Below are 25852 nucleotides of genomic sequence, written 5' to 3' on the forward strand. Positions count from 1 at the left end.
TGAGCTATCTCTCAGTCCTGAGCTTCCTCAGTAATGAGGCACCCCTCAGTCCAGTGGGGCCCTTTGGGTTACTAGGCCAAGGTCGGCGGTGAGGGTCGCCATTCAAGGGACGCTAAGGAGGTGGACAAAGACTATGATGGGGTGATGCCCACCCAGACCCTCCCCTATAGGTTTAGGTTGTGCGGTCAGAGTCTGCATGTTGGGGGGGGGTACTGTCACGTTCTGACCATAGTCCTTTAGTGTTTCCTGTCTTAGTGTTTTCTGCACCAGTTAGGACTGTTTCAGTTTTGCCACGTTTATTGTTTTGTATTATGTTCATGTTGAGTTTTCTTGTTAAAAACCATGAACTACAACCACGCTGCGTTTTGGTCCGTCTCTCCTTCCCAGGAAGAAAGCCGTTACAACACTCTGTAGGGCCTTGTGGTCGGAGGCCGAGCAGTTGCCACACTTTTGAGTGAAGCCAGTGGGTCTATGCATGAGGATGACACAACACTGTGTATGTCTGCTACTACAGAGCCTGAAATAACTGCAACACTTAACAAAGAGCTGCAGTGACTTTCAAAATGGGAAGAAAGGAATAATTTAGTCATAAATATTTCAAACACTAAAAGCATTATATTTGGGACAAATCATTCACCAAACCCTAAACTTCAAATAAATCTTCAAATGCATAATGTTGAAATTATGCAAGTGAAGGTGACTAAACTGCATGTAGTAACCCTGGATAATAAACTGTCATGGTCAGAACATATTGATACAACAGTAGCTAAGATGGGGAGAAGTCCGTCCATAATAAAGTGTTGCTCTACCTTCTTAACAACACTGTCAACAAGGCAGGTCCTACAGGCCCTAGTTTCTACCTTCTTAACAGCACTGTCAACAAGGCAGGTCCTACAGGCCCTAGTTTCTACCTTCTTAACAGCACTGTCAACAAGGCAGGTCCTACAGGCCCTAGTTTCTACCTTCTTAACAGCACTGTCAACAACGCAGGTCCTACAGGCCCTAGTTTCTACCTTCTTAACAACACTGTCAACAAGGCAGGTCCTACAGGCCCTAGTTTCTACCTTCTTAACAGCACTGTCAACAAGGCAGGTCCTACAGGCCCTAGTTTCTACCTTCTTAAGAGCACTGTCAATAACGCAGGTCCTACAGGCCCTAGTTTCTACCTTCTTAACAGCACTGTCAACAACGCAGGTCCTACAGGCCCTAGTTTCTACCTTCTTAACAACACTGTCAACAAGGCAGGTTTTACAGGCCCTAATTTTGACGCAGCTTGACTACTGTTTAGTCGTGTGGTCAGGTGAATGAATGACCTGTCTGTTTGAACTAAGTTATACGAACTAACAAACTAAGTTATAAATGAAGACATGAGACAGAGAGGAAGTTGAGGTGGAGATTAAAACACCCAGAAACCCACAGCACACCAGTGAGGAAATTTTACCATGGTAACCATCCTAGCATGCATCAAAAATGACAACCTATAATACAGTGCACTATGGGCCCTGGTCTAATGTAGTGCACTATACAGGGAATAGGGCCCTGGTCTAATGTAGTGCACTATACAGGGAATAGGGCCCTGGTCTAATGTAGTGCACTATACAGGGAATAGGGCCCTGGTCTAATGTAGTGCACTATACAGGGAATAGGGCCCTGGTCTAATGTAGTGCACTATACAGGGAATAGGGCCCTGGTCTAATGTAGTGCACTATACAGGGAATAGGGCCCTGGTCTAATGTAGTGCACTATACAGGGAAGAGGGTGTCATTTGGGCCTCATGACTAGAAAGAGGAAGCTGCTAGTGGAATAACGGTATCTACAGCAACAGAGGAAAGTCCCTACTGTAATATAAGCACCACACTCAGATCAGTTTCAACTGGTTTAGGGTACGGGGTCACGTTCCAACTGGTTCAGGGTATGGGGTCACGTTCCAACTGGTTTAGGGTACGGTCCCCGCTGTTCCATAAGGTGTATTTATTTTTTAATCAAACTTTACTGTTGGCGTGAGTTACTTGATGTGGAATAGAGTTCCATGTAGTCATGGCTCTATGTTGTACTGTGCTCCTCCCACAGTCTGTTCTGGACTTACAGCTCAGTCAGGCATCAGATTGCTGCTATATCACGTGATGGGTACAGCTGTGAGTTCAGGCAGATGTCTGGATTGGAATGTGGCCAAAAAAACGGTGTTGGGGGGGTTAGAGGTCGGGGGTCAGTAATCAGGGCAGGCATCAGGGGTCAGGGCTAGCATGGCCTCAGCCGTCTCATCTGTGCCGGGCGCAGTGTTGTTACTGTTGTTACTAAGCCCTGACAGACAGGTGTATCGACCAGGTGTGTTTGTGCACATGCCCAGAGGGCTGCGCACCGAGGGAACCCACACACACACTCATCCTCATCTGTAGTGGACACACACACACACACAAGCTGAGCTGAGATACTCGCATCACACACACACACACACACACACACACACACACACACACACACACACACACACACACACACACACACACACACACACACACACACACACACACACACACACACACACACACACACACACACACTCACACACACACACACACACACACACACACACACGGATGCACAAATACACACACACATCCTCATCTGTAGTGGACACACACAAAGCATGTTGAGCCCTTGCCACACACACAGACACACAAACACACACACACGGACACACAAACATGCCGTTCTCACCTATCAATCACACTTGCACAAACCAAACAGGGTATCCATTACAACCATTGCCGTGCTGATGTGACAACATAATATTATTTGCGTTGTCGTGGAAATTACCACCAGGGACTCAAAGTCAAACTTAAATGAATCATTCTTTATTATCAGCAAGCTGGAGAGGTTCCAACAAACACCATGCATAGTTCACATCGGTCAGGAGCTCTGCCGGGACAGTCCCGTTAGTTCTCTAATATACGGCTATCCACACAATTCATATAAGCATGATTTACATGTTTCATTATGCAACGTTGGTTCCTGCAAGTGACTGACTGACTGATAACTAGCAAGGGTTCTTCTCTCAAATCTGGGACCTTGAAACTGAGATACTCATTTTGGTTCCCAGAACAATGTTCTGGGCGTACTGTCAATTGGTCTGAGGAGGAGGTCACAGTCACCTGAGTGAGAGGAGATGCTGTGTACAATTCAATGCTACCTCTTCAGACAGCAACATTTTCCCTCCTTGTATGACATTGTGATAACTATTGTTAACTTCTTGGAACTCTAGGGGCGCAATTTCATTTTTGGATGAAAAACGTTCCCGTTTTAAACAAGATATTTTGTCACAAAAAGATGCTCGACTATGCATATAATTGCTACTGTTCGAAAGAAAACACCCTGACGTGTCCAGAAATACAAAGATCTTCTCTGTGCGTGCCCTTTAACGTGAGCTTCAGGCAAAACCAAGATGAGATGGCATCCAGGAAATGACAAGGATTTTTGAGGCTCTGTTTGTCATGATCTCCTTATATGGCTGTGAACGCAAGAGGAATGAATCAACCCTCTCTGTCGTTTCCCCAAGGTGTCTGCAGCATTGTGACGTATTTGTAGGCAGATCATTGGAAGATTGACCATAAGAGACCACATTTACCACGTGTCCGCCCGGTGTCCTGCGCCGAAATTGGTGCGCAAAAGTCACCTGCCAGTATTTTTCCAAGGAATACAGAGAGGAAAGCAAGCTTCCACGAACTGCATGTCAATGAAGAGATATGTGAAAAAACACCTTGAGGACTGATTCCAAACAACGTTTGCCATGTTTCGGTGGATATTATGTAGTTAATCCGGAAAAAGTTTTACGTTGTAGGTGACTGCATTTTCGGTTCGTTTCAGTAGCCAGGCGCAATGTAGAAAACGGAACGATTTCTCCTACACACAGACGCTTTAAGGAAACACTGCGCATTTGGCATGTGACTGAGAGTCTCCTCATTGAAAACATCAGAAGCTCTTCAAAGGTAAATGATTTTATTTATTTGGTTATCTGGCTTTTGTGAAAATGTTGCGTGCTACATGCTACACAAAATGCTATGCTAGCTTTGCATACACTTACACAAATTAGTCCATTTCTATGGTTCAAAAGCATATTTTGAAAATCTGAGATGACAGTGTTGTTAAGAAAAGGCTAAGCTTGAGAGCAAACGCATTATTTTAATTTTATTTGCGATTTTCAGAAATCGTTAACGTTGCGTTATGCTAATGAGCCTGAGGCTTTAGTCACGATCCCGGATCCGGGATGGGGAGTTTCAAGAGGTTAAAACTGTTGAAATGGCTTTTAACACGTCGTTTTTCAAAATAAAAGCCTGAAACCAGACAAACTATTTAAATGAAAAACCACATGAAAACAATTCCACTTCCTGGATGGATTTTTCTCAGGTTTTCACCTGCCATATCAGTGCTGTTATAATCACAGGCATATTATTTTAACAGTTTTGGAAACTTTAGAGTGTTTTCTATCCAAATCTACTAATTATATGCATATCCTAAATTCTGGGATTATGTAACAGGCAATTTACTTTGGCATGCTTTTCATCAGGAGGTGAAAATACTACCCCCTACCCAAGAGAGGAGATAGGTATCCTAAGGGGTGGCATGTAGCCTAGTGGTTAGAGCATTGGGACAATAACCGAATGGTTGCTAGATCGAATCTCCGGAGCTGAAAGAAAATATATATGTTGTTCTGCCCCTGAACAAGGCAGTTAACCCACTGTTCCTAGGGCATCATTGGAAATAACATTTTGTTTTTAACTGACTTGTCTAGTCAAATAAAGGTTAAATTTAAATAAAAACAAATGAAAAAACAGCCGGATCCAGGTATCTTTATACTGTATATAACTACAGTCTCACTAACTGTTATCCTAAGTCAAATGCTTCAGCAAGTCTTTAAAAAGGAAATGTACACAATCTGTAATGGCTCTGTGATGCCAGACGCTGGGAGACGAGAAGTAAGTACAGGGAATGAATATTTAATGGATTAATAGACATGAAAAACAGGAAGAGCGTCTGGACAGGAGAAACAAAACAACATCAATGGAGACACGAAAAATTAACTTGAGGGGGTGACAGATATAGGGTAGATAATCAATGACGTGATGGAGTCCAGGTGAGTCCGATGAAGCGCTGGGACGCGTAACGATGGTGAGAGGTGTGAGTAATGATGAGTCGCCTGGCAACCTCGAGCGTCAGAGAGGGGGAGCAGGAGCAGACGTGACAAAATCATTGGTCAACTCATCAGAAAACTGGATATTGGACTTTACATCAGTACTGGAAGAAAGAAAATAAACATACTTAGTTTTCACTCTGCTACATCTTAATCAGTCCTAAAAGTCTTCATCTTAATCGAGCTTATTGCATCTTGGGCGGGACGTCTTGATAAAACCATGTGTAAACAGAATCATACTTCAGATGATACAGTGTCCCATTAAGCAGAATCATACTTCAGATGATACCGTGTCCCATTAAACAGAATCATACTTCAGATGATACAGTGTCCCATTAAACAGAATCATACTTCAGATGATACCGTGTCCCATTAAACAGAATCATACTTCAGATGATACCGTGTCCCATTAAACAGAATCATACTTTAGACACTTCAGATGATACAGTGTCCCATTAAACAGAATCATACTTCAGATGATACAGTGTCCCATTAAACAGAATCATACTTTAGACACTTCAGATGATACAGTGTCCCATTAAGCAGAATAGGCACCTTCTAAAGTAAACAATCCCAGAGCTCCTTTCTTGGAATCAAATCATTTTTAACCTGTTGCAATGACATGCAGATCCAGTCCACAGATTGGACACACCTACTCATTCAAGGGTTTTTCTTTATTTTGACTATTTTCTACATTGTAGAATAAAAGTGAAGACATCAAAACTATGAAATAACACATATGGAATCATGTAGTAACTAAAAAGGTTTTAAACAAATCTAAATATATTTTATGTTTTAGATTCTTCAAAGTTGCCACCCTTTGCCTTGATAGAAGCTTTGCACACTCTTGACATTCTCTAAACCAGCTTCACCTCGAATGCTTTTCCAAAAGTCTTGAAGGAGTTCCCACATATGCTGAGCACATGTTGGCTGCTTTTCCTTCACTATGCGGTCCAACTCATCCCAAGCAATGTAAATTGGGTTTGAGGTCGGGTGATTGTGGAGGCCAGGATGCAGCACTCTGTCACTTTCCTTCTTGGTCAAATAGCCCTTACACAGCCTGGTGGTGTGTTGGGTCATTGTCCTGTTGAAAAACAAATGATAGTCCCACTAAGTGCAAACCAGATTAGATGGTGTATCACTGCAGAATGCTGTGGTAGCCATGCTGGTTAAGTGTGCCTTGAATTCTAAAAAAAATCACAGACCGTATCACCAGCAAAGCACCCCACACCATTACACCTCCTCCTCCATGCTTCACGATGGGAACCACACATGCAGAGATCATCCGTTCACCTACTCTGTGTCTCACAACGACACGGCGGTTGGAACCAAAAAACTCAAATGTGGACTCATCAGACCAAAGGACACATTTTCATCCGTTTAATGTCTATTGCTTGTGTTTCTTGGTGCAAGCAAATCTCTTCTTATTATTGGTTTAATTTAGTAGTGGTTTATTTGCAGTAATCTGACCATGAAGGCCTGATTCATGCAGTCTCCTCATGAACTTATCCTCTGCAGCAGAGGTGACTCTGGGTCTTCCATTTCTGTAGCTGTCCTCATGACAGACAGTTAACTGTAATGAACTTATCCTCTGCAGCAGAGGTAACTCTGGGTCTTCCTTTCCCGTGGCTGTCCTCATGAGAGACAGTTAACTGTAATGAACTTATCCTCTGCAGCAGAGGTGACTCTGGGTCTTCCTTTTCTGTGGCTGTCCTCATGAGAGACAGTTTCATCATAGTGCTTGATGTTTGTTGCGACTTCACTTGATGAAACTTTCAAAGTTCTTGAAATGTTCCACATTGACTGACCTTCACAGCTTAAAGTAATGATGGACTGTCGCTTCCCTTTGCTTATTTGAGCTGTTCTTGCCATAATGTGGACTTGGACTTTTACAAAATAGGGCTATATTCTGTATACCACCACTGCCTCCTCAAATGAACTTTTAACAAAGCAAACCTGTTCATTGACATGCATTCCAGGTGACTATGAAGATATTTGAGAGACTGCAAAGAGTTTGCAAAGCTGTCATCAACACAAGGGCGGCTTCTCAATTTTTTTTCTTTCTTTTATACTTTTTTGGTTACTACATGATTCCATATGTGTTATTTGATAGTAGAAAATAGTTAAAATAAAGAAAACCCTTGAATGATTTGGCGTGTCCAAACTTTTGACTTGTACTGTCTATTCTTTCTGCCCCAAATGTCCCTTACAGCCTGTTTGAGTTCAGTGAGTTCTGTTCATTTTCACTGGCAGATCATCTATTTGTCCACAGGAAGCTTATCTTTAACCCAAACAACAGATGGCAGCCTCTAATATGATGAGTCTCAATTCCTCTTTTCCTCATGTGACCTTGTATTCAAAAACACTTCAAAATACTAAGACACCACGTTGTTAAAGTGCTATCTGAAAGTCACTAATAACATATTACATTAACAAATCTCTAGTAACTCAGTATAATATTCATGCATTGTTACATCATCACATCTCTAGTAACTCAGTATAATATTCATACATTGTTCCATCATCACATCTCTAGTAACTCAGTATAATATTCATACATTGTTACATCATCACATCTCTAGTAACTCAGTATAATATTCATGCATTGTTACATCATCACATCTCTAGTAACTCAGTATAATATTCATACATTGTTCCATCATCACATCTCTAGTAACTCAGTATAATATTCATACATTGTTACATCATCACATCTCTAGTAACTCAGTATAATATTCATGCATTGTTACATCATCACATCTCTAGTAACTCAGTATAATATTCATACATTGTTCCATCATCACATCTCTAGTAACTCAGTATAATATTCATACATTGTTACATCATCACATCTCTAGTAACTCAGTATAATATTCATGCATTGTTACAATATCACATCTCTAGTAACTCAGTATAATATTCATACATTGTTCCATCATCACATCTCTAGTAACTCAGTATAATATTCATACATTGTTCCATCATCACATCTCTAGTAACTCAGTATAATATTCATGCATTGTTACATCATCACATCTCTAGTAACTCAGTATAATATTCATACATAGTTACATCATCACATCTCTAGTAACTCAGTATAATATTCATGCATTGTTACATCATCACATCTCTAGTAACTCAGTATAATATTCATACATTGTTCCATCATCACATCTCTAGTAACTCAGTATAATATTCATACATTGTTACATCATCCCATCTCTAGTAACTCAGGATAATATTCATACATTGTTACATCATCACATCTCTAGTAACCCATTATACAATACATACATTGTTACATCATCACATCTCTAGTAACACATTATACTCTACATACATTGTTACATCATCACATCTCTAGTAATCCATTATACTCTACATACATTGTTATATCATCACATCTCTAGTAACACATTATACTCTACATACATTGTTACATCATCACATCTCTAGTAACACATTATACTCTACATACATTGTTATATCATCACATCTCTAGTAACACATTATACTCTACATACATTGTTACATCATCACATCTCTAGTAATCCATTATACTCTACATACATTGTTACATCGTCACATCTCTAGTAACCCATTATACTCTACATACATTGTTACATCATCACATCTCCAGTACCTCAGTATAATATTCATACAGTATATTCGGTAATAGTAACTTCTCCTTTCATATCTTCACATCACGCAGCATCCCTATATAATGTTAAAAACTCAGCTCACAGAACTGGTTGGGGTATTCATTCATACACACACCTCTTTCACACTGAGTCTAGTTCCCTGGAAACTCTCATTTACTCAGTACAAATAATATCTCTTATTATTCAAAATTCAAAACTTCAGCTTATCAATTATTTTCCAAATATCAATCTGTTAATATCCACATTTCAATCTCTTAATATCCAAATGTCAATCATCTTAACCTGTCATTTCCACTCTCACATCCACATTCACTTAGCCCTGTTCCCCAACACACCCAGTAATCCCCCTGGTTACTCCTTATGCATCTTCAACCATTCTCTTGTCGTTACCTTCTTCTGCGGTTCCTCTACAGTCTCTATAGTCTCTTTAGTATCTTTAGTCCCTCACTATCGATAGTCTCAAAAGTCTATATAGACATAAATGCTTTAGTCTCTGTGGATGCCTTCGTAGCTATTGTCCCTATAGTCTCTATAGTATCTATTGTCACTAAGGCATCTTTAGTCTCTTAGAATCCATTTTCTCAATAGTCTATATAAAAATAAATGCTATAGACTCTATGGACTCTATAAAATCTGCCCATAAATACATATGTACATTATGTAGTGATGTTTCAAACTAAATCAGTCAATCAATTAATCAATAAATCAAGACAAAACACACACATAATGATGCCATCTTGTGGACTCACCTTCCCAGTGTGATTAGAGAATCTGAACCCAGGTTGACACCGGCAGTGGTAGCTCCCAATGGTGTTGAGGCAAATGGCATTGCTGCCACAAACCTGAGGTGTATATTGGCACTCATCGATGTCTGAAGAGAGAAGGGAATATATTGAAAGAGCAGTGAATCCCTCACCTCTCCAAGAGTAAATAACTCACCCCTCCTCCAGTGATTCCCTAACCCCTCCTCCAGTGATTCCCTAAACTCCTCCAGTGATTCCCTAACCCCTCCTCCAGTTATTCCCTAACCTCTCATCCAGTAAATCCCTAACCTCTCCTCCAGTAAATCCCTAACCCTCCTCCAGTAAATCCCTAACCTCTCCTCCAGTGACTCCTTAACCTCTCCTCCAGTAAATCCCTAACCTCTCCTCCAGTAATTCCCTAATCTCTACTCCAATAAATCCCTAACCTCTACTCCAGTAAATCCCTAACCTCTCCTCCAGTAATTCCCTAACCTCTACTCCAGTAAATCCCTAACCTCTCCTCCAGTAATTCCCTAACCTCTACTCCAGTAAATCCCTAACCTCTCCTCGAGTAAATCCCTAACCTCTCCTCCAGTAAATCCCTAACCTCTCCTCCAGTAAATCCCTAACCTCTCCTCGAGTAAATCCCTAACCTCTCCTCCAGTAAATCCCTAACCTCTCCTCCAGTAAATCCTAAACCTCTCATCCAGTGACACCGTAACACCTCCTCCATTGATTCCCAACCTACACATATAATTATATCATTATCCACCCCCTCCCCCCTCCATACCTACACATAGAATTATATCATTATCACCCCTCCCCCCTCCATACCTACACATAGAATTATATCATTATCCACCCCCTCCCCCCTCCATACCTACACATAGAATTATATCATTATCTCCCCTCCCCACCTACACATAGAATAATATCATTATCACCCCTCCCAACCTACACATAGAATAATATCATTATCCCCCCTCCCCACCTACACATGAAATAATATCATTATCACCCCTCCCCACCTACACATAGAATAATATCATTATCACACCCCTCCCCACCTACAGATAGAATAATATCATTATCACCCCCTCACCACCTACACATAGACAAATATCATTATCCTCCCCCCTCCCCACCTACACATAGAATAATATCATTACCCCCCTCCCCACCTACACATAGAATAATAGCATTATCCCCCCTCCCCAACTACAAATAGAATAATATCATTATCCTCCCCTCCCCACCTACACATAGAATAATGTCATTATCCTCCCCTCCCCACCTACACATAGAATAATATCATTATCACCCCTCCCCACCCACACATAGAATAATATCATTATCCTCCCCTCCCCACCTACACATAGAATAATATCATTATCCTCCCCTCCCCACCTACACATAGAATAATATCATTATCCCCCTCCCCACCTACACATAGAATAATATCATAACGCCTCTCCCCACCTACACATAGAATAATATCATTATCACCCCTCCCCACCTACACATAGAATAATATCATTATCATACCCCTCCCCACCTACACATAGAATAATATCATTATCACCCCTCCCCACCTACACATAGAATAATATCATTATCCTCCCCTCCCCACCTACACATAGAATAATATCATTATCACCCCTCCCCACCCACACATAGAATAATATCATTATCCTCCCCTCCCCACCTACACATAGAATAATGTCATTATCCTCCCCTCCCCACCTACACATAGAATAATATCATTATCACCCCTCCCCACCCACACATAGAATAATATCATTATCCTCCCCTCCCCACCTACACATAGAATAATATCATTATCCTCCCCTCCCCACCTACACATAGAATAATATCATTATCCCCCCTCCCCACCTACACATAGAATAATATCATAACGCCTCTCCCCACCTACACATAGAATAATATCATTATCACCCCTCCCCACCTACACATAGAATAATATCATTATCACACCCCTCCCCACCTACACTTAGAATAATCTCATTCTCCACCCCCACCCCCCTCCCCCTCCCCCTACACATAGAATTATATAATTATCCACCCCCCTCCCCCCCTACACATATAATAATTTCATTTTCCTCCACTCCCCACCTACACATAGAATAATATCATTATCCTCTCTCCCCACCTACACATAGAATAATATCATTATCCTCCCTCCCCACCTACACATAGAATAATATCATAACCCCCCTCCCCACCTACACATAGAATAGTATCATTATCACCCCTCCCCACCAACACATAGAATAATATCATTATCACCCCTACCCACCTACCCATAGAATGACATCATGATCCCTCCCCACCTACACATAGAATAATATCATTATCCTCCCCCTCCCCACCTACACATAGAATAATATCATTATCCTCCCCTCCCCACCTACACATAGAATAATATCATTATCCACCCCCTCCCTACCTACACATAGAATAATATCATTATCACCCCCCTCCCCACCTACACATAAAATAATATCATTATCCACCCCCTCCCCCCTCCCTACCTACACATAGAATAATATCATTATCCATCACCCTCCCCACCTACACATATAATAATATAATTATCCCCCCTCCCCACCTGCACATAGAATAATATCGTTATCCAACCCCCCCCCCACCTACACAAAGAATAATATCATTATCCCCCCTCCCCACCTACACATAGAATAATATCATTATCACCCCTCCCCACCTACACATAGAATAATATCATTATCCACCCCCCCCTCCCTACCTACACATAGAATAATATCATTATCCACCCCCTCCCTACCTACACATAGAATAATATCATTATCCACCCCCCCCCTCCCTACCTACACATAGAATAAGAGCATTATCCACCCCCTCCCTACCTACACATAGAATAATATCATTATCCACACCCCTCCCCACCTACACATAGAATAATATCATTATCCACACCCCTCCCAACCTACAAATAGAATAATATCATTATCCTCCCCCTCCCCACCTACACATAGAATAATATCATTATCCTCCCCCCTCCCCACCTACACATATAATAATATCATTATCCCCCCTCCCCACCTACACATAGAATAATATCATTATCCACCCCCCCTCCCTACCTACATATAGAATAATATCATTATCCACCCCCCTCCCTACCTACACATAGAATAATATCATTATCCACCCCCCCTCCCTACCTACACATAGAATAATAGCATTATCCACCCCCTCCCTACCTACACATAGAATAATATCATTATCCACACCCCTCCCCACCTACACATAGAATAATATCATTATACACCCCCCTCCCTACCTACACATAGAATAATATCATTATCCACCCCCTCCCTACCTACACATAGAATAATATCATTATCCACCCCCCCCTCCCTACCTACACATAGAATAATAGCATTATCCACCCCCTCCCTACCTACACATAGAATAATATCATTATCCACCCCCCTCCCCACCTACACATATAATAATATAATTATCCACCCCCCTCACTACCTACACATAGAATAATATCATTATCCACCCCCCTCCCTCTGCCCTACCTACACATAGAATAAAATCATTATCCACCCCCCTCCCAACCAACACATAGAATAAAATCATTATCCTCCCCCCTCCCCACCTACACATAGAATAATATCATTATCCTCCCCCCTCCCCACCTACACATAGAATAATATCACAACACACACACACACACACACACAACACACACACAACACACACACACACACAACACACACACACAACACACACACAGCACACACACACAAACACACAACACACACACAACACACACACACTCAGACATGTGAATCCTCACCCTTACAGTCCCCAGCGAAAGGAGTAAACTTGAAAGATGTTGTGGATCTGAACCCAGGTTGACACTGACAGTAGAAGCTCCCCTGTGTGTTGTAACATGCAGCTTTACTTCCACAGGGTGGGTTACTGTCCCACTCTTTACACTCATCTCTATCAACACATTGTTGACCCTTGGCTGTGAAGCCCAGGCCGCAATCTCTGGCCTCTAGGTTCCCCAGAAGAGTGAAATGAAGACCTGTGAGGAGTCAGAGAGACAGAGAGAGACAGAGAGACAGAGACAGAGAAACAGAGAGAATAATTCAACCAGTTTCTTACTAGCCCAGCCTCGGCTTAGCGTCATTCCCATCCCTGTCAACACCACAGCACTCTGGACCTCGTTGGGATGCAATTATTTTTATTATTTTTTTCAACAATTTGTTCATCCCAAATGGCACTCTGTTCCATAGGCTAGTGCATTATAACAACATGGGTATAATCACTAGGAAAATACTTTTTTATAGCTAGTTTACTAAACTGATGTATAGGAGAGAAGACAGAGATATTATAACTAGGTTACTAAACTGATGTATAGGAGAGAAGACAGAGATATTATAACTAGGTTACTAAACTGATGTATAGGAGAGAAGACAGAGATATTATAACTAGGTTACTAAACTGATGTATAGGAGAGAAGACAGAGATATTATAACTAGGTTACTAAACTGATGTATAGTAGAGAAGACAGAGATATTATAACTAGGTTACTAAACTGAAGTATAGGAGAGAAGACAGAGATATTATAACTAGGTTACTAAACTGAAGTATAGGAGAGAAGACAGAGATATTATAACTAGGTTACTACACTGATGTATAGTAGAGAAGACAGAGATATTATAACTAGGTTACTAAACTGAAGTATAGGAGAGAAGACAGAGATATTATAACTAGGTTACTACACTGATGTATAGCAGAGAAGACAGAGATATTATAACTAGGTTACTAAACTGAAGTATAGGAGAGAAGACAGAGATATTATAACTAGGTTACTAAACTGATGTATAGGAGAGAAGACAGAGATATTATAACTAGGTTACTAAACTGAAGTATAGGAGAGAAGACAGAGATATTATAACTAGGTTACTAAACTGAAGTATAGTAGAGAAGACAGAGATATTATAGCTAGGTTACTAAACTGATGTATAGTAGAGAAGACAGAGATATTATAACTAGGTTACTACACTGAAGTATAGGAGAGAAGACAGAGATATTGTAACTAGGTTACTAAACTGATGTATAGTAGAGAAGACAGAGATATTATAACTTGGTTACTAAACGTAAATGGGAATATCACTCAAAAACTATCTTTTGGTATTTGTTTCATTATGTTTTGCATGTCAGCAGTAAAGTTGTTAAGATTTTTGACTTTAAAGAAGAAAAGTGTCTCGGCCACATCATCATGAAAATGTATATATATCACTATCACTCCCCCTCTCTCACCCCTACCCGCTTGATCTCTCTCTCCCCCTCTCTCATCCCTCCCCACTTGATCTCTCTCTCTCTCCCCCTCTCTCACCCCTCCCCACTTGATCTCTCTCTCCCTCTCCCCTCTGTCATATTATGGTAATATACTGTGTTGTGGTGATGTGCAAATAGTTAAAGTACAAAAGGGAAAATAAATAAACATGTATATAGGTTGTATTTACAATGGTGTTTGTTATTCACTGGTTACATTTTCTTTTGGCAACAGGTCACAAATCTTGCTGCTGTCATGACTTCGACAAGGAGTCGGTCCCTCTCCTTGTTCGGGCGGTCGGCATCGCCGGTCTTCTAGCCATCGTCGATCCACTTTCCATTTTCCATTTGTTTTGTCTTGTTTTCCTACACACCTGGTTCTCATTCCCCTCATTACGTGTTGTGTATTTAACCCTCTGTTCCCCCCATGTCTCTGTGTGGTATTGTTTGTTGTAAGTGCTTGTGCACATGTTGACTGGTGCACGTTGGGTTTTGTATCCATGTTGGTTATTTATTGAATGAAACTGCTCCGGTTATTACCGAGTTCTTCTGCACCTGATTTCACTGCCACCAGTTACCCCCCTTTACAGCTGCTGTGGTTCACTGCCACCAGTTACCCTCCTTTACAGCTGCTGTGATTTCACACTGCGGTATATATGGGAGTTTAAGACAATTGGATTTGTTTTCAAATTATTTGTGTGTAATCTGAGGGAAATATTTGTCTCTAATATGGTCGTACATTGGGCAGGAGGTTAGGAAGTGCATCTCAGTTTCCACCTCATTTTGTGGGCAATGTGCACATAGTCTTCTCTTGAGAGCCAGATCTGCTTTCGGCGGTCTTTCTCAATAGCAAGGCTATGCTCACGAAGTTAAGGCGAAGAAGTAGAGAAATCTGTCCTTGTATCAGACCTGGGTTCAAATACTATTTAAAACATTTCAGATCCTTTCATTTCTAGCCTGTCTGAAGTGCTGTATGGGCAGGGTTTGTACTGTAGACACTATTATATTGGTTCAATTACGCCAGGCAAACTGAATTAAGCCCAGATTAACTGTTTGCAAAATATATTGAGTAGTATTTGAACCCAGCTCTGACTAATTCAGGGACTCTAAATAGCCAACTAGTGTCAGTCCTGTTACTGTGTTGCTTCCTGGAAAAAGTGATATTCTAACAGTAATAAATAACAGAACATACCCTGAACATAGTACTACATCCATAACATCCATAACACAAGTACCTGAACATATTATTACATCTATAATACAACTACCTGAACATAGAACTACATCCATAACACAACTACCTGAACATAGAACTACATCCATAACATCTATAACACAACAAACTGAACATAGAACTACATCCATAACATCTATAACACAACTACCGGAACATAGTACTACATCCATAACATAACTACATGAACATAGTACTACCCAAAAAAAACAACTTCGTAAAAGAGGGAAACGAGGCGGTCTTCTGGTCAGACTCCGGAGACGGGCACATCGTGCACCACTCCCTAGCATTCTTCTCGCCAATGTTCAGTCTCTTGACAACAAGGTTGATGAAATCCGAGCAAGGGTAGCATTCCAGAGGGACATCAGAGACTGTAACGTTCTTTGCTTCACGGAAACATGGCTCACTGGAGAGATGCTATCGGAGTCAGTGCAGCCAGCTGGTTTCTCCACGCATCACGCCGACAGAAATAAACATCTTTCTACTAAGAAGAGGGGCGGGGGCGTATGCCTTATGGCTAACGAGACGTGGTGTGATCACAGAAACATACAGGAACTCAAATCCTTCTGTTCACCTGATTTAGAATTCCTCACAATCAAATGTCGACCGCATTATCTACCAAGAGGATTCTCTTCGATTATAATCACAGCCGTATATATTCCCCCCCAAGCAGACACATCGATGCCTCTGACTCTTACTTGACTCTTTGCAAACTGGAATCCATACATCCTGAGGCTGCATTCAATGTAGCTGGGGATTGTAACAAGGCTAATCTGAAAACAAGACTCCCTAAATTGTATCAGCATATCGATTGCGCAACCAGGGCTGGCAAAACCTTGGATCATTGTTATTCTAACTTCCGCGATGCATATAAGGCCCTGCCCCGCCCTCCTTTCGGAAAAGCTGACCACGACTCCATTTTGTTGATCCCTGCCTACAGACAGAAACTAAAACAAGAAGCTCCCACGCTGAGGTCTGTCCAACGCTGGTCCGACCAATCTGATTCCACACTCCAAGACTGCTTCCATCACGTAGACTGGGATATGTTTCGTATTGCGTCAGACAACAACATTGACGAATACGCTGATTCGGTGTGCAACTTCATTAGAACGTGTGTTGAAGATGTCGTTCCCATAGCAACGATTAAAACATTCCCAAACCAGAAACCGTGGATTGATGGCAGCATTCACGTGAAACTGAAAGCGGAAAGCACTGCTTTTAACCAGGGCAAGGTGACTGGAAACATAACCGAATACAAACAGTGCAGCTATTCCCTCCGCAAGGCAATCAAACAAGCTAAGCATCAGTATAGAGACAAAGTAGAATCTCAATTCAACGGCTCAGACACAAGAGGTATGTGGCAGGGTCTACAGTCAATCACGGATTACAAAAAGAAAACCAGCCAGTCACGGACCAGGATGTCTTGCTCCCAGTCAGACTAAATAACTTTTTTGCCCGCTTTGAGGACAATACAGTGCCACTGACACGGCCTGCAACAAAAACATGCGGTCTCTCCTTCACTGCAGCCGAGGTGAGTAAAATATTTTAACGTGTTGACCCTCGCAAGGCTGCAGGCCCAGAAGGCATCCCCAGCCGCACAATCAGAGCGTGCGGAGACCAGCTGGCTGGTGTGTTTACGGACATATTCAATCAATCCCTATCTCAGTCTGCTGTTCTCACATGCTTCAAGAGGGCCACCATTGTTCCTGTTCCCAAGAAAGCTAAGGTAACTGAGCTAAACGACTATAGCCCCATAGCACTCACTTCCGTCATCATGAAGTGCTTTGAGAGACTAGTCAAGGACCATATCACCTCCACCCTACCTGACACCCTAGACCCACTCCAATTTGCCTTCCGCCCAAATAGGTCCACAGACGAAGCAATCTCAACCACACTGCACACTGCCCTAACCCATCTGGACAAGAGGAATACCTATGTGAGAATGCTGTTCATCGACTACAGCTCGGCATTTAACACCATAGTACCCTCCAAGCTCGTCATCAAGCTCGAGACCCTGGGTATCGACCCCGCCCTGTGCAACTGGGTACTGGACTTCCTGACGGGCCGCCCCCAGGTGGTGAGGGTATGCAACAACATCTCCACCCCGCTGATTCTCAACACTGGGGCCCCACAAGGGTGCGTTCTGAGCCCTCTCCTTTACTCCCTGTTCACCCACGACTGCGTGGCCACGCACGCCTCCAACTCAATCATCAAGTTTGCGGACGACACAACAGTGGTAGGCTTGATTACCAACAACGACGAGACGGCCTACAGGGAGGAGGTGAGGGCCCTGGGAGTGTGGTGTCAGGAAAATAGCCTCACACTCAACGTCAACAAAACTAAGGAGATGATTGTGGACTTCAGGAAACAGCAAAGGGAACACCCCCTATCCACATCGATGGAACAGTAGTGGAGAGGGTAGTAAGTTTTAAGTTCCTCGGCATACACATCACAGACAAACTGAATTGGTCCACCCACACAGACAGCATCGTGAAGAAGGCGCGGCAGTGCCTCTTCAACCTCAGGAGGCTGAAGAAATTCAGCTTGTCACCAAAAGCACTCACAACCTTCTACAGATGCACAATCGAGAGCATCCTGGCGGGCTGTATCACCGCTTGGTACGGCAACTGCTCCTCCCACAACCGTAAGGCTCTCCAGAGGGTAGTGAGGTCTGCACAACGCATCACCGGGGGCAAACTACCTGCCCTCCAGGACACCTACACCACCCGATGTTACAGGAAGGCCATAAAGATCATCAAGGACAACAACCACCCGAGCCACTGCCTGTTCACCCCGCTACCATCCAGAAGGCGAGGTCAGTACAGGTGCATCAAAGCTGGGACCGAGAGACTGAAAAACAGCTTCTATCTCAAGGCCATCAGACTGTTAAACAGCAACCACTAACATTGAGTGGCTGCTGCCAACACACTGACTCAACTCCAGCCACTTTAATAATGGGAATTGATGGGAAATGATGTAAAATATATCACTAGCCACTTTAAACAATGCTACCTAATATAATGTTTACATACCCTACATTATTCATCTCATATGTATACGTATATACTGTACTCTATATCATCTACTGCATCTTTATGTAATACATGTATCACTAGCCACTTTAACTATGCCACTCTGTTTACATACTCATCTCATATGTATATACTGTACTCGATACCATCTACTGTATCTTGCCTATCTGTACCATCACTCATTCATATATCTTTATGTACATATTCTTAATCCCCTTAAACTTGTGTGTATAAGAGAGTAGTTTTGGAATTGTTAGTTAGATTACTTGTTGGTTATTACTGTGTTGTCAGAACTAGAAGCACAAGCATTTCGCTACACTCACATTAACATCTGCTAACCATGTGTATGTGACAAATAAAATTTGATTTGATTTGATTTGATTACATCCAAAACACAACAACCTGAACATAGAACTACATCCATAACACAACTACCTGAACATAGAATGACATCCATAACACAACTACCTGAACATAGCAGTACATCCATAACACAACTCACTGAACATAGCAGTACATCCATAACACAACTACCTGAACATAGTACTACATCCATAACATCCATAACACAACTACCTGAACATAGTACTACATCCATAACATAACTACCTGAACATAGAACTACATCCATAACATCCATAACACAACTACCTGAACATAGTACTACATCCATAACATCCATAACACAACTACCTGAACATAGTACTACATCCATAACACAACTACCTGAACATAGAACTACATCCATAACACAACTACCTGAACATAGAACTACATCCATAACACAACTACCTGAACATAGTACTACATCCTTAACACAACTACCTGAACATAGAACTACATCCATAACACAACTACCTGAACATAGTACTACATCCATAACACAACTACCTGAACATAGTACTACATCCATAACACAACTACCTGAACATAGAACTACATCCATAACACAACTACCTGAACATAGAACTACATCCATAACACAACTACCTGAACATAGTACTACATCCATAACACAACTACCTGAACATAGAACTACATCCATAACACAACTACCTGAACATAGAACTACATCCAAAACACAACTACCTGAACATAGAACTACATCCATAACACAACTACCTGAACATAGAACTACATCCATAACACAACTACCTGAACATAGTACTACATCCATAACACAACTACCTGAACATAGAACTACATCCATAACACAACTACCTGAACATAGAACTACATCCATAACACAACTACCTGAACATAGAACTACATCCATAACACAACTACCTGAACATAGAACTACATCCATAACATCCATAACACAACTACCTGAACATAGTACTACATCCATAACACAACTAACTGAACATAGTACTACATCCATAACACAACTACCTGAACATAGAACTACATCCATAACACAACTACCTGAACATACAACTACATCCATAACACAACTTCCTGAACATAGTACTACATCCATAACATCCATAACATAACTACCTGAACATAGAACTACATCCATAACATCCATAACACAACTACCTGAACATAGTACTACATCCATAACACAACTACCTGAACATAGTACTACATCCATAACACAACTACCTGAACATAGAACTACATCCATAACACAACTACCTGAACATACAACTACATCCATAACACAACTACCTGAACATAGCAGTACATCCATAACATCCATAACATAACTACCTGAACATAGAACTACATCCATAACATCCATAACATAACTACCTGAACATAGTACTACATCCATAACATCCATAACATAACTACCTGAACATAGTACTACATCCATAACATCCATAACATAACTACCTGAACATAGTACTACATCCATAACATCCATAACATAACTACTTGAACATAGAACTACATCCATAACATAACTACCTGAGCATAGTACTACATCCATAACATCCATAACATAACTACCTGAACATAGCAGTACATCCATAACATCCATAACATAACTACCTGAACATAGAACTATATCCATAACATACATAACATAACTACTTGAACATAGAACTACATCCATAACATAACTACCTGAGCATAGTACTACATCCATAACATCCATAACATAACTACCTGAACATAGCAGTACATCCATAACATCCATAACATAACTACCTGAACATAGTACTACATCCATAACATCCATAGCATAACTACCTGAACATAGAACTACATCCATAACACAACTACCTGAACATAGTACTACATCCATAACACAACTACCTGAACATAGTACTACATCCATAACACAACTACCTGAACATAGCAGTACATCCATAACATCCATAACATAACTACCTGAACATAGAACTACATCCATAACATCCATAACATAACTACCTGAACATAGTACTACATCCATAACATCCATAACATAACTACCTGAACATAGTACTACATCCATAACATCCATAACATAACTACCTGAACATAGTACTACATCCATAACATCCATAACATAACTACTTGAACATAGAACTACATCCATAACATAACTACCTGAACATAGTACTACATCCATAACATCCATAACATAACTACCTGAACATAGCAGTACATCCATAACATCCATAACATAACTACCTGAACATAGAACTATATCCATAACATCCATAACATAACTACCTGAACATAGTACTACATCCATAACATCCATAGCATAACTACCTGAACATAGAACTACATCCATAACACAACTACCTGAACATAGTACTACATCCATAACATAACTACCTGAACATAGTACTGCATCCATAACATCCATAACATAACTACCTGAACATAGAACTACATCCATAACATAACTACCTGAACATAGTACTACATCCATAGCATAACTACCTGAAAGTGTCTTACATACAGTATAGTGACACATACAATAACATATATTAACTTATATAGCACAACATAATATAGTAGCTAACGTATATTATGATGTTATCTTATCTTAACATATAACATAAAACTACATACCAAAGCCTAGTATAACATAACAGAAGCTGACGTCTGACTACTGCCAAACTGTCTATACACAATAAAACTGTCTATACACACTAAACCTGTCTATACACACTAAAACTGTCTATACACACTAAAACTGTCTATACACACTAAACCTGTCTATACACACTGAAACTGTCTATACACACTAAAACTGCCTATACACACTAAACCTGTCTATACACAATAAAACTGTCTATACACACTAAACCTGTCTATAAACACTGAAATTGTCTATACACACTAAAACTGTCTATAAACACTGAAATTGTCTATACACACTAAAACTGTCTATAAACACTAAAACTGTCTATAAACACTAAAACTGTCCAAAGCTCCTTCACTCACGCCGCCAAACTTACCCCAGTAAAACTGACTATCCTACCGAGCCTCGACTTCGGCGATGTCATATACAAAATAGCTTCCAACACTCTACTCAGCAAACTGGATGCAGTTTATCACAGTGCCATCCGTTTTGTCACTAAAGCACCTTATTCCACCAACCACTGCGACCTGTATGCTCTAGTCGGCTGGCCCTCGCTACATATTCGTCGCCAGACCCACTGGCTCCAGGTCGTCTACAAGTCCATGCTAGGTAAAGCTCTGCCTTATCTCAGTTCACTGGTCACGACGGCAACACCCACCCGTAGCACACGCTCCAGCAGGTGTATCTCACTGATCATCCCCAAAGCCAACACCTCAATTAGCCGCCTTTCTTTCCAGTTCTCTGCTGCCTGTGACTGGAATTAATTGCAAAAATCTCTGAAGTTGGAGACTTTTATTTCCCTCACCAACTTCAAACATCTGCATCTTCAAACATCTGAGCAGCTAACCGATCGCTGCAGCTGTACATAGTCTATCGGTAAATAGCCCACCCATTTTTACCTACCTCATCCCCATACTGTTTTTATTTATTTACTTTTCTGCTCTTTTCCACACCAATATCTCTACCTGACCATCTGATCATTTATCACTCCAGTGTTAATCTGCAAAATTGTAATTATTTGCCTACCTCATGCCTTTTGCAAACAATGTATATAGACTCAATTTTTTTCTACTGTGTTATTGACTTGTTAATTGTTTACTCCATGTGTAACTCTGTGTTGTCTGTTCACACTGCTATGCTTTATCTTGGCCAGGTCGCAGTTGCAAATGAGAACTTGTTCTCAACTAGCCTACCTGGTTAAATAAAGGTGAAATAAAAAAATAAAAAATAAAAAATAAACGCTGAAACTGTCTACACACACTAAAACTGTCTACACACACTAAAACTGTCAATAAACTACTAAACAAAAATATAAATGCAACATGTAATGTGTTGGTCCCAAGTTTCATGAAATTAAATTAAATATCCAAGAAATTTTCCACATGGACAAAAAAATGTGTCTATCAAATTCTTTTCACAAATTTGTTTACATCCCTGTAAGTGAGAGTTTCTCCTTTGCCCCGATAATCTATCTACCTGACAGGTTTGGCATATCAAGAAGCTGATTAAACAGTATGATCATTACACAGCTGCACCTTGTGCTGGGGACAATAAAAGACCACTCTAAAATGTCCACTTTTGTCACACAACACAATGCCACAGAATTCTCAAGTTTTGAGGGAGTGCGTAATTGGCATGCTGACTTGAGGAATGTCCACCAGAGCTGTTGCCAGAGAATTGAATCTTCATTTCTCTACTATAAGCCTCCAACATACTTTTATAGAATTTGTCAGTACGCCCAACAAGCCTAACAACCACATACTACATGTATGACGTCATGTTAGGGAGTGGTTTGCTGATGTCAACATTGTGAACACAGTGCCTCATGGTGGCGGTGGGGTTATGTTATGGGCAGTCATAAGTTCGGGATGACGAACGCAATTGAATTTTATTGATGGCCACTTGAATACACAGAGGTACATTGATGAGATCCTGAAGCCTATTGTTGTGCCATTCAGCCATGACCTCCTGTTTCAGAATAATGATGCACTGCCCCATGTTGCAAGGAACTGAAACTGAAAATGTCCCTGTTGTTCCATGGCCTGCATTATTCACCAGGCATGTCACTCATTGAGCCTGTTTGGGATGCTCTGGATCGTGTTTGTTCAGAATATAATTGTAGATAGTCTTGTAGTTTATACATGTCTTAGATAGGGTTGTAACATTCACTCTATATCCATGGTTGGTAAATGGTTGGTTCATGGTTGGTAAATGGTTACAAATATTCTGTAGCCATTCAACTACAACTGACAACGATTTATGAAATACCACCTTTCTATTTATTTTTCACACACACACACACACACACACACACACACACACACACACACACACACACACACACACACACACACACACACACACACACACACACACACACACACACACACACACACGGACAAACACACCCAAACACAAGATAGTCAAGTTCCAAAGATATAGAACGTTATACTCACCCAGAACAAGTAGAAGAGTTCTGGACCCCATCTCAGAGACAGACTGGTATTATATCCACACCAGACAACTTGTAGGATCCTAATAAAACTAGTCCCACAAGAAGAATCAGTCTAAGATTAAATCTGTTTTACTGTTGAGTTCAGATTGAAGAAAACCCCAGTTTCACAAGGTTTTTATTCTGTATGATCAGTGGTGATAACATGAACAGAAGAAAAATAAAAAAAATATTCCCTCTCTTGTGGTGAAACAACAAGTGTGAGATCCACGGAGATAGAAAACAACTATTTTGCTCTCCTCTCCTCTACCCCTTTCTGTTAGAGAACGCCTCTTCTCTCTCTTGTTCACACTCTTCCCCCTTTCTCTCTGTTTCACCCTTATCTCTCTCTCTCTCTCTCTCCTTGTTCTCTTTTTCTGTTTCACCTCTTCTTCACCCCCCTCCCCTCTCTGTTTTTCACCTTATCTCCCCCTCTCTATCCTTCCTCTCTCTCTCTCTGTCTCACTCTCTCTACACTACCCCTCTCTGTTCTCACCTTATCACTCTCTCCCTCTCTCTCTCCTTCTCTCACTCTTTCTATTTCACCCCATTCTCTCTTCTTCTTCTTATCTTCCTCTCCCTCATCATGTTAAGCCTACTAGGTGTGTTAACTCAGGCCTACTAGGTGTGTTGCCTCAGGCCTACTAGGTGTGTTGCCTCAGGCCTACTAGGTGTGTTGCCTCAGGCCTACTAGGTGTGTTAACTCAGGCCTACTAGGTGTGTTGCCTCAGGCCTACTAGGTGTGTTGCCTCAGGCCAACTAGGTGTGTTGCCTCAGGCCTACTAGGTGTGTTGCCTCAGGCCTACTAGGCGTGTTGTCTCAGTTCTACTAGGAGTGTTGCCTCAGGCCTACTAGGTGTGTTGCCTCAGGCCTACTAGGAGTGTTGCCTCAGGCCTACTAGGTGTGTTGCCTCAGGCCTACTAGGTGTGTTGCCTCAGGCCTACTAGGCGTGTTGCCTCAGGCCTACTAGGTGTGTTGCCTCAGGCCTACTAGGAGTGTTGCCTCAGGCCTACTAGGTGTGTTGCCTCAGGCCTACTAGGTGTGTTGCCTCAGGCCTACTAGGTGTGTTACCTCAGGCCTACTAGGTGTGTTGCCTCAGGCCTACTA

At 41.3% G+C, this 25852-nt stretch overlaps 1 protein-coding gene across 1 annotated transcript; it reads right to left on the bottom strand.

Moving 5' to 3' along the window:
• Positions 1–2833: 2833 nt before the first annotated feature.
• Positions 2834–25056, bottom strand: LOC135531055 (adhesion G protein-coupled receptor E2-like). The gene is made up of 4 exons (XM_064959192.1): positions 24711–25056; positions 13465–13698; positions 9600–9721; positions 2834–5292 (listed from the first exon to the last, which is right to left on the bottom strand). The coding sequence occupies exons 1-4, from the start codon at positions 24739–24741 to the stop codon at positions 5287–5289; spliced, it is 393 nt and encodes a 130-aa protein (XP_064815264.1). The 5' UTR covers positions 24742–25056; the 3' UTR covers positions 2834–5286.
• Positions 25057–25852: the final 796 nt, after the last annotated feature.

Source organism: Oncorhynchus masou, chromosome 5, assembly GCF_036934945.1.
Source record: "Oncorhynchus masou masou isolate Uvic2021 chromosome 5, UVic_Omas_1.1, whole genome shotgun sequence".
NCBI classification, from domain to species: domain Eukaryota; kingdom Metazoa; phylum Chordata; class Actinopteri; order Salmoniformes; family Salmonidae; genus Oncorhynchus; species Oncorhynchus masou.